Source organism: Notothenia coriiceps, unplaced genomic scaffold (assembly GCF_000735185.1).
Source record: "Notothenia coriiceps isolate Sejong01 unplaced genomic scaffold, NC01 NC01_scaffold00020614, whole genome shotgun sequence".
Lineage (NCBI taxonomy): Eukaryota > Metazoa > Chordata > Actinopteri > Perciformes > Nototheniidae > Notothenia > Notothenia coriiceps.
This window is the reverse complement of record NW_011353315.1, coordinates 1-18943: the sequence shown is the minus strand read 5'-3', so window position 1 is coordinate 18943 and position 18943 is coordinate 1. Positions and strand designations below refer to the sequence as shown.

The window sequence follows — 18943 nt, the reverse complement described above, 5'->3', positions numbered from 1 at the left end:
GCTCTCTCTCTAACAAACAAACACACACACAGCTTTCATTTTCAAATCTTCACATTTTATCCTCGTCTCACTTGTCTTTTACACATGGTTACTTCCTGTCCCTTAGCACCCCAACACACAGCTCATGTCATTGTAGTTGAAAGAGTATTTTGGACCATAGAGAACAGAATAATAGGAGAAGAGGATGGGAGATGTTTTATTAAAGTAAAGCTTTTATTTTGGCGAGCTTCGACCATTCGCCATTTTTATTTTAGTCCATGTTCAAGGTATAAAAGGTGCATATTTATATAGTTATATAATCACTGCAGGCTGCAAATGACGTGACTTAAAAACCAAAAAGGTCATCTACCACATTAGACTAGCAGTAGCATTTTTACAAATGTAAAGCATAATCAGTGTCTGTATTTTACAGCATTTATTGAAAGGAACAAAACGATTTAAAATGTTCAAATTATAAAGGTTGTATAGTTCTCAAAATGTAACAAAATCTAATTTGCACACAGAGAACGGATCGTAGTGGATTTAGTCATCAATGTTCAGTTAATATTTATCAATGCAATGTATTAAAAAAAGACGTTTTTATCCTATTCTACGGTGGCCAACAAGTGCAAAAAAGCAACAACTGCCCAAAACATTTTCATTAGGAGAAATGCCCTGAAGTTTCAACAACTCTGCAAATAAAAAAGCACACAATAGTGCCAAAACACATGCAAATGAAGAAATGTTTCATAAAAGTTCAGATCAAAGTGGATTTATTCATACATTTTCAGTCAAATAGATCAGAGTCATGGATAAAAATATACCTTTTTAAGACATTTTGACATTATTTTGGTTAACGTACGAATTAGAAAACCCATAAATGGTCATTTTAACTACATTTGTTTTGTGTAAAAGCAGGATATGATCAAATATTACACCAGAAGACGTATTATGTTTTGCTTTCGCAGATCTGCAGTGTGCTCCTGCAGTCCCGTGTGGTGGCCATTTTGCCTCCCTGTTATAATGTAATCCAATTGCAGAGACAAAATGTGAGATGCACTTACTAATCAGCTGAGTGCAGGTTGATGCGGTGTTTATGCATGGCTGTACAGAAATTAATCAATTTAAACCTGGTTAATCCAGGGGCCATAACACTGTGTGTTGCAGCGTGTGGAATGGTGTGGACTGATTGAAGGCTTTAGAGCTCGAACAGGAAGCTGCAAGCCTAGAGTTGTGAGCTTTACCCAAACACTCCAGATTTCACTTCCTGTTTCTGGGAAATCTGATATTGTTTGGTAGAATTAAAAGCTGCTGTGTGCTGCAGTAGTTAGTCAGTACCTGCAGGAGATGATGGTGTATAATGTTTGGATTTCCTCCCTCCAGGCTCAGTTCATGCTACGTCTATAGCAGCCAGTCGCGTAGAGCAGGCTCTGTCCGAGGTGGCCTCCTCCATGCAGAGCAGTGCCCCCAAACACGGACCCATGCACCCCTGGATGACCCTGGCTCAGATCTGGCTGCACGCAGGTATGTAGGCAAACCAACAGGCCGCTACACGCATGGAAGTGCAACAGATGTTCAAGTGCTTGGCAAGTGTGTACATGTTTGTGTCGGTCCAAAACATTTCCATCAGGAGAAACGCAGCCCCAGCTTAAAAAACGATGCAAATATAAAAATACACCTTCCCCAACTTGACAACACGTGTTTAAGCTTCTTGTAGCGTTTTGTATTTGCAGTGTTTCGTTCATGCAGTGCATTTGGTTAGTGTTTCCTAAATGCTGCGCATGTGTTGTCAAGTAGGTGAAGATGTTTCTTAATTTGCATGTGTTTTGGCAAATGTTTTGTTTTTAAATTTGCATAGTTTTTTAAGCTGTGGTGCGTTTCACCTAATGAAAGTGTATTGGGCTGTTGTAGCGCACAAGTTGGCCACCATAATTTTGATGTTATCTGCGATAACAACATTTTGTCATTTAGGCAGTAATAAAGACGAAACCTCCGGAAGAGCACATGCGAATGATCTATTATGACTTAAGCACCAAAGATAATACAGAAATTATTTTGCTCCAATAATGGTAGGGACAATTCTGTCCTCTAAAATACTGAAAGGGACCGTCCAAATGCCAAACTACGCCCTTGGTTTTACACAACAACACAAACAGTCTGTCTGCTAGTTCTCCGTATGATTGTCTTTTAGTACTGACATCAGCTCGTAGGGCGTAGGCAGATTAAATCACTTTTAGAGTACACCCCATTCTCATGTCTGCCTCCCCAGCAGACGCATACATAGGCAGTCTGAAGAGTATAATAAACAAACACACACACACACACACACACACACACACACACACACACACTGTTTATCTCTCCCGCCGCTTCCTGTCAGAGGTGGTCATTTCCAGCCTGGCGACACCGCTAATACAATCATCCAATCACAGGCCAGACGAACAGACGGTTAGAAGTCATCTCCTCCCTCCGTCCCCTCCTCTGGTTGGTCTGTGGTTCTGCGCACGGTGCATTAGACCACCTTGATGCTGAAACATTATTAAAAATGTAGCTTCGTTCTTTTGCGAATGTGTCATCACGATTATTACACTAAGCTGTCTGTTTGTGGCTTTTATTTTTAAATGCATAATTTCAGTTTGAGAGGTTTCAAAATGTAACTTGAGATGGAGCACTTTCACGTTTTGCCGCACAATATCAGCATTTATGGGAATTGCAGTCTTGCTTTGACGAGATGGTGATTATATCGACTGCTATCTATTTGTTCAGTAAGTATACAGCGCCCTTGCACTCATGTTTGAAATAGTTCCTCCTCCTCTCTTCTTCTCTTCTTTATTCCTCTCCTTCCTGCTGACTACCCACCCCTCGTTTTTCAATCCCTCTCCTTTTCTCCCCACTTCCTCCTCTCATCTCTTGATGTTTTCCTGCTTCCTATTTGCCTTTATCCTCCACCTGCTTTCTTTTGTGTTGCTTTCATCACCTCCCTTTTCCTCTTCTCCCATCTTTTTTACTATCCGTTTCTTCTTATCTACTTTCCTTCCATCCTATTACTGTCCTGCCTACTCTTTACATTTGTCTCCCCTATCCTCCCCCTGCTTCCTTTTTTAGTTCTCATTAACCTTTCCTCTTCTTTTGATCCGCATCTCCTCCCGTCTCTCATACCTCATTTCCTCTTCTCTTATTTCCTTCCCTTTTCGTCTTTTTTTAAGCTCCTTCCTCTCCTAATCTCTCCTTCCCCCTCCGATTATCGACCTGTCCTCTCACCTCTCCTAATGGCTCATCTCCTCTTTCCTTCTCCCCTTACACCCCCTCTCCTCTTTCATTCTTTTGTTTTACTTTTCCTCTATCCTCCCCTGCTTCCTTTTCCAGCTCATCTCCTGTTTCCTCTTCTTTTATTCCCTCCCTTCTCCTCTTTCATTTTCTCTCCTTTCCTCTCTTGATCAATCCTCCAATAATACCCCTCTCCTCTCATCTTTCCTTCTCTCCTCCTCCTGTCTCTCCTCCCCCTGTTTCTCCTCCTCTTGATGTGTGGAACAGTATCGTGCTATTTGTGGATTTTACTCAAATACACTGATGTTAAGAAGGCTGCAAATCTCACACTTTAGAAACGGGAAATATTCTCTGATGTTTGGACCCCCCCCTCCCCCCTCTCTTACAGCGGAGGTGTACACCGGCATGTCGAAGCCGGCTGAAGCCTCGGCCTGCACACAGGAAGCCTCCAACCTCTTCCCCACGTCCCATAATGTACTGTACATGAGGGGGCAGATCGCAGAGCTCCGGGGGAACATCGAGGAGGCCAAGCGCTGGTACGAAGAGTCGCTGTCCATCAACCCAACACACGTCAAGACCATGCAGAGACTGGTAACTCACACAAACACACACACATACACACACACACACACACACACACACACACACACACCAGTGTATCCCCTATATACAAATAGCGGCGGTGCAGCGCCGCTGCTGAAATATGCACGCCGCTGCTAAGGGGCGCCAGCCAGGTACCCAAAAAAATTATAATAATTTGTTTGTTTTTTTCCTTTTTTTTTTTTTTAATTAAAATAATAATAAGTGGCGACCCTTTTTCATTTTTGATTGTTTGTTATGTGGAGTTGTAGTATTTGTGTTACTGTATGTTCAATAAAGGTGTATTTTTGCTAAATCTTGAGACATTGCCACTTTATGTACTAGGCAGGGCCTATTTTTGGCATAGGGCGGTCGCCTAGTGCGCCAGATCTGGGGGGCGCTGCGCTGGTAGCTCTGGGAGGGGAAAAAACATTTTTGACCGTTGGCGCTCATCCTAATTTTTGGCCTTGATGTAACAACATTCATAATTGAGTAAATGTAACACCCTTTTCACCCCGGTTACACTTTTCATTTGCCCTGTGCGATGGGCGCTGTAAGTGATGAAAGTGGGGGATGTTGGCTTATCAGGCGCTCACAGCGAAAGTGCGAGCGTGAGAGCGAGAGAGAGAGAGGGAGAGAGAGAGAGGGCGCACCGGTACCGGCGCTGTTGTTATTAGAATCTGGTGCTAGCTGCGCTAACGGATATAAGAAGTAGATGTTTCTACAACCAGGGTGGAGGAGAACTCTCCTGTCAGACTGAGAGGCTCAGTGAGGTAAAGGACTCTCTGAGTATTTAGATAGTTAATTTTAGTCTAAGTTATCTCAGTGGGTCTCAAACGTTTTGACCACAAATTATGTAAACACATATTTCCAAGGCACTCCTTTATAATTATTAGGATAAATAAAACAGGTTTGAAATCATTCCAATGTATACTGGACCAAAAATATCGTTTAAAGTTGGAGAGATACAAAAATATGCATGAATAAATAAATGTTAACTAGGTAAAATAAGATATGAATGAACAACAAAAATAAAATAAGTCAAATATCATATTTAGACTTTTTTTTTTTTTTTACATATAATTGTAATGCAATACATGATTGTCACTAAAAGCCTTGTCTCTACTGTACATTACAATCAAATATAAAAAATAATTGATTAATTAATTTTAATAAAAATTCAAGTTATTAAAGGCATAAAAAGACAGAAATGTATAATTCTTTCTTTAAAAGAAATGTTTCTTCTGCCCATAAAGTGTCCAAACCAGGCTTGTCTGGATAAGCGCATTTTTAAAACATAGTCATTGTCCATGCCGGTTTCAGTTGGATTATTTGTCAACAGTTTCTCCGATCAGATCGGTCTCCTCCATTTTGTAGATTATTTACGATTTTTGAATCCACATAAACACATCGGCAAAATCCGGCTTACTTTGAGCATGTGTTTTAAACTCCTTAATTACGCTTTCATCCTCCTTTAACAAAATACTTCACATTCATCCAGTTTGTGACAGTAGTTGTAGNCATTGTACGTGATACAATGTCATTGCGGGTGATCTCTAAGCGGTTGACCAATCACAACAGAGCCGACCAGCTAACCAATCAGAGCAGACTGGACTCTGGACCAGAGTCCAGTCTGCTCTGATTGGTTAGCTGGTCGGCTCTGTTGTGATTGGTCAACCGCTTAGAGATCACCCGCAATGACATTGTATCACGTACAATGTGTTGGAGCGCTAGCCAATAGAAGCGCCAGTGTTACATAGTGATGTAGTGTCAAAAGAGGATTCTTTGACTCAAATTTTCTTAGGTTTATGATATCTCAAAATGAGGTAGTGCAGAGTAACTATACTTTTTATATGACTAACAATGCACTTTCAAAGTAGTATACTAATACAATAACAAAATAATTTGGTCCAATTTTCAGTCATTTCAATTATTGTGATTTTAAATAATGTAATTATCGTCTTGCTGACTGAAAAAAAATCAAGCTCTGGAGCCAATTACATTACATGTCACTTTTTAGACGCTTTTATCCAAAGCGACTAACATACTCAATACTGTGGACAATCCCCACAGGAGCAATTTGGGGTAAAGTGTCTCAGGGACACAACGACATGCTGACTGCAGTGGGGTTTGAACCTGTGCTCCCCTGATCCGAACACCAACGCACTAATCCACTGCGCCACACACCTCCCTATTTTATTACAACCAATATTTTCAGTCCAAACATCATCAGTATAAGAGATAACATAACAACATAAGGTTGGAAACAAGACAAATTGATGTTGGCTCAAATGTAATATCCTCACAGAAATAGAAAGAGAAAGGAGGAGGATGCAGAAAATGAACACAAACAAGAGACACATATCCAGGGGAGAAGTAGATAGATGTGAAGAGACAGTAAAGCGGTATGTAAAACTATTTTGTATATCCACAATGAAAAGAGAACTCAACGGATTTCAGTATCCTTGTGTTCATTTAAAGCGACAATCTTTGTTTCCTATGTGGAACGTAATGGTGTGGCGATAAACTAAAGTTTGTAAGTTCACCTGAGACCTAAGCAGTAAGTAGAGTAAGCCGAAAAAACACAAAACTACAGCAGCATCAAAGCTCAAGCTTTTGTTTTCCATGTTAACATGCAGAGATTCACAGCACGACTGAAAACTACCTGTGAAGCTGAAGCACATCCAGTATTAACGGTTAGTCAGTTTAGTTATAGACTTGTCCTCATGGCTGTCGGGCAGATTACGGTGTGGGTTATTGCAATTTGTTTTCTAATATCCGGAAATACTCTGCGAGGTAGCTATCATTTCATAATAAACTTATATATGAAAAAACATATATATATTCTCACTGTTGAATAGCAACAAAGAATGTAAGCTATTATATGATAAGATACACTTATACAAAGATGGTACTTTCCTCTTCAGTGTAGTGAGGAATTTAATAATGTAAAATAATATTTTTTTAATAAAAACATCATAAATACGGAGGAGCACTGAGCGAGAAGATTAGGGATACAATTAACTGATTTAAGATTAGTCAGAAAACGATCATCATAATATTTGTTTTGCCTCTCAGGGCTTCCATACATCAGCAACATCAGTAAGATCATTCGACAGTTGCTCAACTTTGACAATGTCGTGAGCCGCAGATCCTCTACGTATATCAACATACTGTGGAGAACCAGCGTGGAACACACAAGTTCATTAAAAAGCCGATCACCCCAAAGGTTTTCTTTTAGGTCACTCTCCACACCATGCTACAGGCAGAGTGGACGCAGAGGGGGATTACAATTGGAGAGCTGACGGAGGTTGATGTGGTTGCAAAAGGAGTGAGTCCTGTCCTTGGTGGGCGCAGGAGGAAGAGGAGGAGGAGGAAGATGGGGAGGAGGAAGATGAGGAGGAGGAGGATGAGGAGGTAAAGGGCCAGCAGGAGGGAGGAAGGATACGTTTCTGTGTGGGAAAGGAGGAGGCTGGAGGATGAAGACAGGGGAAGTGGGGGAGGACAGAGGGGAGGAGAGTGTGGAAATGGTGGAAGGGGAAGTGGGGGAGGACAGAGGGGAGGAGAGTGTGGAAATGGTGGAAGGGGAAGTGGGGGAGACGGGTTCACAACTACAGTGGGATGAAGAAGAACCTGAGACTACAAAAAAGAAAGGAAATAAAAACAGAGTTCAATTAATAATAATTCTTGAGAAAACTGGTGTCGTAGTCGGAATTATCAAAGATAAGCTAAAAAATAAGAATAAAAATAACGTTACTGAAGAGGCAATCAATTAAACCAAGAGCAGGAAATGTTTTCCTTTGATATACTAAGTAAACATGAGAAAAAGGTGATACATATAATAACATGAAGGACCTCTTTAATTCAATTTTTATGATTATATCATCAAATAAAACTACAAAAAAGATGAATGAACTGTTCACAACTGGAATTTTTTCATTGGGGAAGTCTTGAGGTCACCTGTGAGTGTGTGTATGTGTGTGTTTATTAAGTGTGTGTATGTGTGTGCGTCTACCTGTGTCTAGGTCGCTGAAGTCAGGCAGGGTCATGGCGTTGAGCTGCCGTCTGTCTGCTATGGCTCTGTCCAGAAGACTGCTGCCACGGCCCGAATCACTGCATCAGGAACATGAGGTTACACACACGTGTACACACACCTGGGTTGATAAGCAATTGAGTTCTTTGCAAGTTCAACTATAGGTAGGGCTATAGCTCGGCTATAGATTAGATAATGTCCAACATTATGGTATCTTCAAGTGTCTTTTCCTTGTTTGTAAAATCTGCATTACAATAAAGTGATGTCATCAGAGCTGTGTTTCTTAACTCGCGTTACTGTTCTGGTTGTTGCCATTAGTTGCTCTTACCCACATACTGTACCTAATATTTTTTTGTCAAAAATCCTTGTTTAAATATTTTGTGAAATCACAGATAGTCAACCCTAAAGTATCATTGTAAAATCGATTTAGGAGGTATTAGATAAGAAATATTGGGATATTTGATTTCCTCGATATCCCCAAGCCGTAGGTAGGGCATCTTAGAAATATAAATATTTTTTAACGGTGCATACAATAATAAGCAGTACAAATATTTATTTATTTACAAGGATTTGAGGGTAACAGTCATACTATCATAAATGCTATGGTATATTACGTTACATTTTATTTAGCTGATGCTATTTTTTATTTAGCTGATGCTATTATTATTATTATTATATTAATATTTAGCTATCCTTAATCCCAACCAATGTAAGTGCCACATACAGAACAGAGACACATTCTGAAATTAAAGGTAAATTAAATGTTTTTTTTAAGCATAGGCCAAATTATGTTTGCTAATAATATGCTGCTGTTGTGAGATTTCAACGACATATTTGAAATAATAAATAATCTTTTACAACATTGTGAAAATATCATTTTGCAACCATTTGCCTCCTTGTCTACATTCACAAAGAATCTGCAGAGCTTTATAAATTATAAATTCAGTCTTCACCCTCAAAGACATCCTTTACATTTTTTTGGAGCAAACCCAATATGGTTAATAGCTACTGAATGAATGAAAGCAAAACAAATGTCAGGACTGGAATTTGCATTGAGGGTGTGTGTGTGTGTGTGTGTGTGTGTGTGTGTGTGTGTGTGTGTGTGTGTGTGTGTGTGTGTGTGTGTGTGTGTGTGTGTGTGTGTTTACCTGGGGTTAGTGAGGTTGTAAAAGCTCTTCCAGATCTGCAGCATGTGTTTACAGGTGAGCAGAGCTTCCTCCGGTCCTCTACACATGGACTCCAGCTTCACCTTGGTGTACAGCAGACTACAATACACACACAATCAGAGAGCAGCCACAGAAAAAAGACACTTTAATGTGTTGCGGTAAGTGTGTGCGTCTCACTTGAAGTTCTCGGGGTACTCGGACAGAGCCATCTCTATGATATTGAGCGCGTCGTGGTAGTGTTTCTGAGCGGAGAGCAGCAGGGCGAGCAGGTGGAGGGAGTGGACGTCATCGCCCTGGAGCTGCAGCGCCTGTCGGACGTAGCCTAGAGCCTCTGGGATCTACACACACACACACACACACACACACACATATATATATACAGACTACAGGTTGGAACTACAGTTGGGGTAGAAAAACACTTTGTGAATTGACAGGAATGTCATTTTCTGACTTCTGTTGACACCACATGAGAGGGCGTTACCTGTCTGGAGACGGCGAGCTGCAGCGCCAGGTAGAAGGCTGCGAGATGGTCAGTGGGAGACAGACTCTGAGCTCTAGAGAAAGAGAGAGGTGTTGTGTGTTCATACGTGCTGAATTAATAAGTTAAAGATATGAAACGTTAAAAATATCTGCGGGGGGGAAATTGGGTTGCTGCAGTAGCAGAACATTATAAAAAGTAGCAAACATTGCATAACAATAGATTGGTTTAGAAAACCAAACCGAGGGATATCTTCAAATGTAAGACTCAGTTAGAAACTCTCACGCCATCAAATCAGCAGAATTACCCACTATAGAACCATAGATGTTGTATTGCAGCATAATACAAATGTGATAAAAAAAAGCACATTCTGCTTAGTACTCAGATCCTATACTTAAGTAAAAGTAGAAACAATATGGTCTTAAAATACCACATTACAAGTAAAAGTAATGAGCAGAATAATACAAGCTTTATCAGCAAAATGTACTTCAAATATCAAAAGTAAATGTACTCAGTAAGCAGAATTGCTCTTTTCACAATATTATAAAATACTAATATTTGTTTTTGTATCAGCAACAAATGCATATAATAATAATAATATCATGTCATTTTGATATAGTGCTTTGTCATGTTGGACCAATTGCAATTTTAAAAACGCAAATGTGCCAGTGCATGTGTTGTCAAACTGGTAAAGATGTGTCGGCACCTTTTTGGTTTTATATTTACATCGCTTCTGAGCTGCAGAGCATTTCTCCTATCTGAGATGTTTTGGGTTTTTGTAGGGCGTTTTCACCAGTTGGCCACCATAAAACTGGATCAAATTCTACTTTAGAGCAAAACTTGCATAAATGTACTTTGATACATTTCACCACTCGAGTATATATATTAAATAATTTTTTACCTTATTATTAGATATTATTATCACTCTTCAGTAGAATGTATCACATGTGTTAAAATAGCCTCTGTGTTTGAGCTATGCGTGTGTTTCCTTCCACTTGAGGACATGTTTATGGAAGGACAGTATACACATATATAGTGTGTACACAGATGACAGACATAGGGTTTAAATAACAAATAACAGGTTGCGTTCTTTTCGGCTGAGCAGCAGTTAGTGCTGCAACAGCGTCCTTCTGAGGGAGGTGTGGGAGTGAAAGAGAAAAGAGAGCGCAGCGTGGCTCAGGCCCAACCTCTGGAAGGCTCCCAAAGCTTTCCTCTGGTACTCCTCCTGCGTGCTCCGCAACGAGGCTGAGGGGGGGCAGAGGCACAGAGTCAGGGAGAGGAAGAGGAGGCAGGATGCAGGCAGGAAGGTGTATACAGTAATACAAGTGCGACAGTCTTATGACCATTTATATTGTAGCATTGGATGTCTTGATGTGTATATGTGGAAGCATTTTATAGAGAACAAGAAACAAAAATGGAGGCAGGCTCTATCGCGTGTGTTTTATTTTTTACATGAGATATGAGACTTCCTTAAGGGTTGTAGCAAAAAAAAGACTAAATCACCTAATCTAATAATCCCTATTTTGAATAAAATGATTATTTTAGGGGGCGGACATCATAAAATATGACAACAGAAAATCCTAGCTAGGTTTACCTCAACAAAAGATTTCAATGCAAGACAGCCTTGCTTGCTTTACTTGTTGTTATCATTCACAATGACACTATCTTTAAGTAAGGTGTCATAAACCCACAGAGACGTACCGTCAGTGGCTTTCAGGCTGTACACCAGCCCGATGGCCAGGTAGCCTTTGGCTCTGAACTCTGCTGCTTTCTCCCCCATGTCAATCACAATGTTGGCAAAGCACTCCCCGTCATCCAGCTGCATTATGGGAGAAGATAGATATATAAGGAGAGAAGGAATGGAGAAAGATTTGATTATTATAAAGGTGTTTAGGGTAAGCTAACATATTAACTAAACGTGGTATATTATACAATGACAACAAACATTGTGAGTAAACATAAACAATATTGTCTTGTAATGAAAGACTACACATTTTATAATAAATTAATAATAAATTAAATTTATATAGCGCTTCTCATCTGCCAAGACAAATCTCGAAGCGCGTGAAGTGAAGATGAAGATCGAGGTCTGTATTGAAGGAGAGCTCAATATGCCGCAGTTGCTTTACATTGGACACTAAGGCAGCACAATGATTCAACATGGTGACACAATTCTTCACAAAAAATAAAATCTTATTTGAGATTTTTCTGAATAAATCAGAATTATTAAAGTAACAAGTAACTCAAGCTTTAAGATAAATGTATCTGATAAAATAAACAGTTGTGGCTGGTAATAAAAGAGAATTGATTAAAGAATAAAATGTATGGCCATTTTGACACCATTCATTTGAATGTATAGATATCGAGATATTCTACCTGGCCCAAAGAAAACTGAATATATATTAATACTAAACCTTTCTGAAGAAAATAAGACTAGCAGAAACACTCTGTAAACTAACTAAAAACTAATCTAAAAATGTAAAAGAAAATTCAAAATGTAAGAACAATTAGAACTGCTGAAAATAAATATTCAAAACTATAATATCAGCATGGTAGCTTGAGAAAACTTCACCAAAGATGTGTAGAACATGTGGGTTCAAGTGTGCAGGAGGGTCCTTACCCAGTGTAGGGGTCCGATACACAGCTTGACAGCCAGCAGTGGGATGGTGGGGTCGTCGGGCTTCAGACGGATGCACTCCTTCAGGACTTTAACGGCCCGCGCTGATTTCCCAGCAGCCATTAGCGACAGAGCGAGCTGGTACCACAGGTGGAACTCCTCGAAGGCAAACTTCATGGCTCTCTCCAGACACTGCAGAAACAGGAAACCTCTCAATTGGATTGTAATAAAACATTATTTGTTTGAGGAATGGACCAAAAGGAGATTTAGGGTGTTTTAATGTGGGTATATTATTATGGGATTGGGCTTTAGCACGTTCTCTATCACCACAGAGGGACGGCTCACCTCTGACAGCATCTCGTACTGCCCCCTCCTGCCCAGAGCGATTGTCAGCAGGTCGTACACCACCGAGGCCGACTGCAGGCTGATGATGCGATCATTGTTGTGTTCAGGGATCCTGCTGAGGACGGCGTCCCGGTTAGCCTGAAACACACACACACAAATACAAAGATTTAGAAATGGAACATGGTTTAACGAGGTGAAAGGAATATTATTTCCAACTATTTCCAGTCTGAATAGTGTTGGAGAAAGTATTCAGATCTTTAACTTAAGTACAAGTACTGATACCACACTGTAAAAATACTGTATTACAAATAAAAAAGTAGTAATATATTTATTTTTTAAGTATTTAATTTAAAATTACCCAATGCGGAAAACATTTAAATAAAATTGAAAAAAGGGCACAAAAAAACTCAAAATTATTCTAATTAAACAAAAAAGACTTAAATGTGTACAGGTGCAAAATATTATTGTTTTAATCTTCTAATTTATTAAATCGTCTTTTTGTCGAGGTGTTCTTGAATAGGGCTGGCTAATTTGATTTATTTATACATTTCGTATTTGTATTTTAAGAAATCAGAATACATAGAGTAACGAATAACTGAGGCTTTAAGATAAATTTAGTTGACTAAAGTATTTCCCTTTGAATTGTAGTTGAGTAGAAGTCTAAAGTGGCATTAAAGAAAACTACCCATCAAAGTAGAAGTACCTCAAATTGGAACTTAAGTAAAATACTTGAGTAAATGTACTCTGGTGTGACTTACCATGGACTCGCTGATCAGCAGCAGCAGCAGAGCCTCCTCTGTGTTCTCCTGAGGGCAGAACAGACTGAGAGGAAAGACAAAAGACAATTAAGGAAAGAAAAAGATGGACAACTCGTTTGGATTCATTAGGGTTGTTTCCCACAGTTTTCCACACATTATCCCTTACTTCTCTCCCGAGTAGACCCGGGCGCGTCGGCTCAGGCTGTAGTTCTTGCTGATGGTGTGTCCCTGCCGTGTGGGGTCGTCCAATGGCGACACGGTGGGCGGGTCTTCCAGAGGAGACCAGTAACTCTGTTCACACATCCCTCTGAGCAGGATCTCTGCTAGCTGTCTGGCTATAGTCTGAAACACATACATGCACATTAGGAAAAAAAGGCACTCTGGTAGGAACACAGCAGCAGTCTGTTTACTCGGGGATCACTGTATACTGTCTACTTCAAAGACAGAAGAAGAGGTCATTATTTTGCCACTATGGATCTCTAAATAAAAACAAGAACAAAAGATGGGGTCTGGTGGCCTGTAAGTGAAGCAGCGATGGATCCTGGGAGTTTCTCATGCAGTCAGCTTCTCCTGGTTAGGTTTCCTCCTCTCCAAAACAAATGGACCGACAAAGACAACACTGTTTGGATGCCGCTAACGTTAGCTTGGCTTCTCAAATGACCTAAAATCAAGTCCCATTGGTATTACCTTTGATATGTTGTAAATATGGAATTAAAAACGATCAAGATCAAAATATCGTATTGCAAATCTGTGGCTTGATCTGTTTAAGAAATACATTTATGTCAGCCAATTGTAAGCTGACGTATGCTCAAACATGACAAACAACAAACATTAACCGAAAAAAACTCAACATAAATTGATTGAAATGAAAGACTTAGATCTAGGTTTCAAATATGTAAGGAACTTTTGGATATAAATATACAGCCAAGCGAGCCAACCGTAGGTCTTTGTACATTTTAATGCTGAAATGTTCACAGTTTACTTTCTAACAGACTTGTCAAAGAAGATTCTCCTTGAATAAAAACTAAATGAAAAGCCCCCCCTCACCATGCGCAGGCTCTGGGTGGTTCTGTTCTCCACAGCTCGGAGAATCTCCCGAAAACGGCCCACGCCTCGTGTCAGGTTGCTATGGCAACATAGTGAGGAGAAACAGGAAGAAGGACACTTATTAGAGTCTGTCGTGCTTGTATGTGTGAAGGGACATCTATCAATGTGTGAATCAGGGTATAACGTACCATCTGTCTGAACAAGCACTATGCATAACGATACATTAGTCTCAAAGACAGAAATGATGCTGTATACCATCTGCAGTCCTTGGGCAGGTACACAAATAACAATCAACAAACAGTAAAGTGTTTATCACACCAACAATTCAAAGAGATCTAAATACAGATGTATATATCTTTTTTTAAATTTAAGATTGTTTATATTTTTTAAATGTTGATGCTGTGCACATTTTGCATGCCGGCAGCTTCCAATGAAAACAAAATCTTTAATGTGTCATGGTCAGAAATGATGTGATTTGTTTTCTTTGTTAGGGTTAGGGTTTGTTTTAACTGAATTTAATTTCAGGTGAATGAATAAGAAACAGCTTCACTAGCCGTTTCTCAAAGTTGAGGACACTTCCTTGGTAGGACATGTCCTTCTGAGTCAGGTCCTTCAGAGGCTAGGCAAGAATCCTTCCTAGCATTCGGAGAACGAAGAACAGGCTAGCAGGTGTGCAGGTGTGCGTCAGGCCCCGCCTTATTGAGCGTGATTTGTTTGAAGACTCATAACTGATTTGCGAAGATTGAAAATGGACACGTTTTTGTCGTTTCATTTCATTTCAAACCTTTATTTAGACAGATTGGTCCCTTGAGATCATCGATCTCATTTACAAGGGAGACCTGTCGTTGTCTTTTATCCATTAATTTGTTGAGATGGAGGAAGAGATAGAGCGGGAGTATCGTCGGCGTCTGTCTGCTCGGAGGAGGAGGATGTTCTAGTTAATTAAGTCTTCCCGCTTGCCTTCCGTACGACTTTTATTCTCTAATGTAAATCAAGTAAATGAAGCATCCATAATGACTCCATAGTTAGTTTGCGAGTTGTCCTGATGGTTTGAATCCCCCTTGGTAGACACCCCTTTCTATTCCCTCTATTTCCTGCTTCCCGCACAATAATCAAGCAACACTTTACTTCTGTTTCAATTTTGCATATATAGTTTGTAGTCGTTCTAACTAGATGTCCCAATCCGATCACGTGATCGGGGATCGGAGCCGATCACGTGATTTTCAAAAGATTGGAATCGGGAGAAAAACATCGGGGATCGGGATTTTTTTTTAAATTTTTTTTTTTTTTATATAAATACTTTATTTTATTTTTTTTATTCAATGTTACAAAACAAAAATGACCATGTTCAAGTCTTAAAGTCATCCTGAGGCCTTAGTTTTGGTTTCAAATTACACAACATCATGTATGTGTTGCTTCTTTGGGGCTTGTTTTCATAGACCTGGTTGCTTATTTCTCTCAAATCTGGCAACAGAGTGGGCAGGGCGCAGTGTCTAATTGTAGCAGTAAGCTAACGAGTACTGATAAGCTTTATTTTGTTTTGATCCAATGCTGCACAACTGAACTGATCTAATGCTGCTGTGAAAAAAGAAGCTATATCCATGTTGGATAGAATATCCAATTTAAATAAAAAAATAACCTTAAGGGATAACTTGAATGCTTTTTTTCCTCTTAATGCATTGCATAAAGATCGGATCGGGAAAAATCGGTATCGGCAAATTGTCAAAATCAAATGATCGGAATCGGATCAGGAGCAAAAAAAGGTGATCGGGACATCCCTAGTTCTAACACTTATCGATGAACAGAAAATGTGTAATCACATTTAAATTGTATTTTTAATAATGTAAACACACACACAAGCAAATTGCAGATTTAAAAAAAAAAAACATTAACAATGAACAAATGTCAAGTAAACAGAAACTGCCTTCTATTCTTGAAGTTGTGCAGGGCCATCATTACTGTAGAATTCCAATTACTGCATTATTAATGCCACAACGTGGAAATTGGTCCGTGCGCAAAGAATTGTGGGTAATTTAAGACCACCGAGGATACACATGAGCAGCCTTGAAATGTTCTGCAACGAAGTCCTCGGTAGAATTCCAAGGATCCAGTACATTGGAACAGTCCTTCGGCGGGATTCGATGACGTAGCATCCTTGAAATAGAGGCTCTGAAGGATCCTTCCTTGACATTGAGAAGCAGCCACTGTCTTTAATTGAAGTGCCTTCACTTAATACTGAAGTAATAGCAAAGCCAATGAGCCAGCACTGAGAAGACACTTTTCAGATTCCCTCCAACCTGCTGCTGTGCTGTAAACAACAACACTGTGGGGACGACTTTCTGCTGCACTGCGTTTGTTATTTAACCGTGTTCACACTTTTCTGCCATTATCAACCTGTCAGCTGCTTTTAACACGACACCTACAAAGTGGGTGGGATGTGTTCACAGAGAGTTGGTATTTGTTTTGGGCAACTCATACCTTTTCAAAACTGTTTAGTGATTCTCTCAGATGTCTCCTGTATTGATTTGTCCTCCACCCGTTTCCCTTTCTTACCCGTTCTTGAAGTGGATGACGTGTGCCCTCTGCAGGCCCGTCTCCAGGAAGTAGCCCAGTTCCAGGTCCTGGGCGGTCGGGCCGGGCTTCGGGCTGCGGTTCTGAATTCCTGCTGACAACGCCTGCAGAAACACACAGGGGGGAAAAATAATAAGAAGAAGTTAACACAAAATGCAAGGCAGCTGAAAGTATATTAATGATATGTAAAATACTGCTTCTAAATGTCATTGTATATCAATAAGGAAAACCTAATTTCATAAAAAATATATTTTTCAGTGTACCAGATATATGTTTATTTAAATAACAGATTGTCTTTTTGTATATTAATCTTGGAAAGTTTATTCTCAGAGGAAAACCCTACAGTCTAGTTGCAGCAGAGTGAACCCAAAATGTATGTAACGGGCCCCAAGCACATAGAAACTGCTGGATGCAAACTTGCATAAGTTGGACAATTTGTTCATTAAAACGAAAGGAATTATAGCATATGTTAGAAATATTTAAAAAATGACCTGGGGGAATTGGAACATTTTAGAGTGGTTTTGGAGGTTATTGAGTCCATTTCTGACATTTTCAGGATCAACAATGGCAAATGGTGTAATCTGTCCAATCCAAATGATCCAGAGACCCTAAATTAATCTAATCAGTGCAAAGAGATTTGTCATTTTCTGGTTAAAACTGCCATTTTTGATCCTGATAATGTCAGGAATGGACTCCTCATCCTCAACTTCCCCCAAAACCACTCCAAAATGCTCCAAATCGGCCAAGCCATTTTGAAATGATTGTCTATGACTTTCTTTATGATAATTAACAGAGTATTTTTGCGTTTTTGGACATTTGAACTTTTACTTGTAAGAATTTGTGATTTTCTATTATTTGGTATATTATAAATAAAATGATTAGTTATAACACTATCCTAACTTAATATAACTAAAATACTTTAAAATATCTCTATAAATCATGCTGTCCCTCCAAACCACATTCACTGTATATTGAGGTAATATCATCATACCATGTAATAAACCTACAGTATGACACCTTCCGTTGTATAAAGCCATGAGTTTATACCATTCTTCTCACAGGAAATGAAGTGTCATTAAAAGGTTGAGACGGTTTGATGTCTGCCTCCTGCCCTTCATTGCAGTGAACTGTTTGCCTTTCTCCAAAATCAACAGGAAGGGGTGAGTTTGCCAGTTGGCTGACGCATTTGTCAAACGTGCACGCTGTCAGCAGAATATTCCGTTTCACACACCCACAGGGACGGCAGGGTCCAGGTGCTGACAGGATATCTTATGAGTGTTTGTATAACGACACTGCAATAGAAAACAAGTACGCCACAGTCTTAAAAGAAGAGGCCTTATTTAAGACATAAGATCACATGACACACCTTCTCAGCCTCCTGCAGGTAAAGCAGTGCGATGTCTCCAGACTTTTCATAGCAGGTGATGATATCCTGCTCCCGGTCTGTTGCGCTCCTATTGGACGCTGGAGACCCAGTGTTCTGATTGGACAGAGCCGGAGAGGCGGCCGGGACCTTCTCCAGGCACAGTCCTAAAGGAGACATACGGAAATTAAAATGATTTAAGAGTGACAAACGCTATGAGTTAATTCTTCTTTTAATGTTTATCTCAAATGTATTTAACCGCACAAAGCCTCATTAAGATTAAAAAGACAGTATCGCAACAAGTGTGCCTTTGAAATGAAAGAAAACCCCACCTTAGCTTCAGTGTCTTCCGAAATTGCTCATGTTCGGGCTGTTTATTGATTTGTATTTTGTTATAGTTAAATCCTTATTGTATTGCTAAAGTAATTTGATCAGTATTCAAATTCATTTTAGAAGTATTTTTGAAGGCAGCTTCAGGCACCGGGTGATTTGGATATTTAACTGGAGGAATGAGGGGAGGCGTGTGGTGCAGTGCATTGAGCGTTGGTGTTATGATCAGGGGAGCACAGGTTCAAACCCCACTGCAGTCAGCATGTTGTTGTGTCCCTGAGACACTTCACTCCAAATTGCTCCTGTGGGGATTGTCCACAGTATTGAGGGGCGGATCATACTCAGGTGCCAACATGAATCTGAAGGAAATCCTAACATGAGGGGTGTCTATATTATGTGTTTTTTTATGG

At 39.8% G+C, this 18943-nt stretch overlaps 2 protein-coding genes across 2 annotated transcripts; one reads left to right on the top strand and one right to left on the bottom strand.

Moving 5' to 3' along the window:
• The first annotated feature begins 1238 nt into the window (after positions 1-1238).
• Positions 1239-4440, top strand: LOC104952837 (tetratricopeptide repeat protein 7B-like). Its single transcript, XM_010779750.1, has 3 exons — positions 1239-1503; positions 3635-3837; positions 4414-4440. Exons 1-3 carry the CDS (start codon positions 1431-1433, stop codon positions 4438-4440), a joined length of 303 nt encoding a protein of 100 aa, XP_010778052.1. The 5' UTR covers positions 1239-1430.
• Positions 4441-6899: 2459 nt separating this feature from the next.
• Positions 6900-14343, bottom strand: LOC104952836 (tetratricopeptide repeat protein 7B-like). Its single transcript, XM_010779749.1, has 13 exons — positions 14270-14343; positions 13389-13564; positions 13223-13286; positions 12465-12602; positions 12123-12311; positions 11204-11321; positions 10690-10747; positions 9506-9578; positions 9202-9362; positions 9007-9123; positions 7841-7938; positions 7274-7464; positions 6900-6998 (listed from the first exon to the last, which is right to left on the bottom strand). Exons 1-13 carry the CDS (start codon positions 14270-14272, stop codon positions 6900-6902), a joined length of 1485 nt encoding a protein of 494 aa, XP_010778051.1. The 5' UTR covers positions 14273-14343.
• Between the last annotated feature and the right edge of the window lie 4600 nt (positions 14344-18943).

Coding starts and splice junctions, on each gene's coding strand:
- LOC104952837 (XM_010779750.1), top strand. CDS start 1,431: ATGCAGAGCAGTGCCCCCAAACACGGACCCATGCACCCCTGGATGACC. Junction 1,504..3,634: donor TCAGATCTGGCTGCACGCAG/GTATGTAGGCAA, acceptor CCTCTCTTACAG/CGGAGGTGTACACCGGCATG. Junction 3,838..4,413: donor TCAAGACCATGCAGAGACTG/GTAACTCACACA, acceptor TTGGCTTATCAG/GCGCTCACAGCGAAAGTGCG.
- LOC104952836 (XM_010779749.1), bottom strand. Junction 9,579..10,689: donor GCTTTGGGAGCCTTCCAGAG/GTTGGGCCTGAG, acceptor CTCTTTCTCTAG/AGCTCAGAGTCTGTCTCCCA. Junction 9,124..9,201: donor GAGTACCCCGAGAACTTCAA/GTGAGACGCACA, acceptor TGTGTATTGTAG/TCTGCTGTACACCAAGGTGA.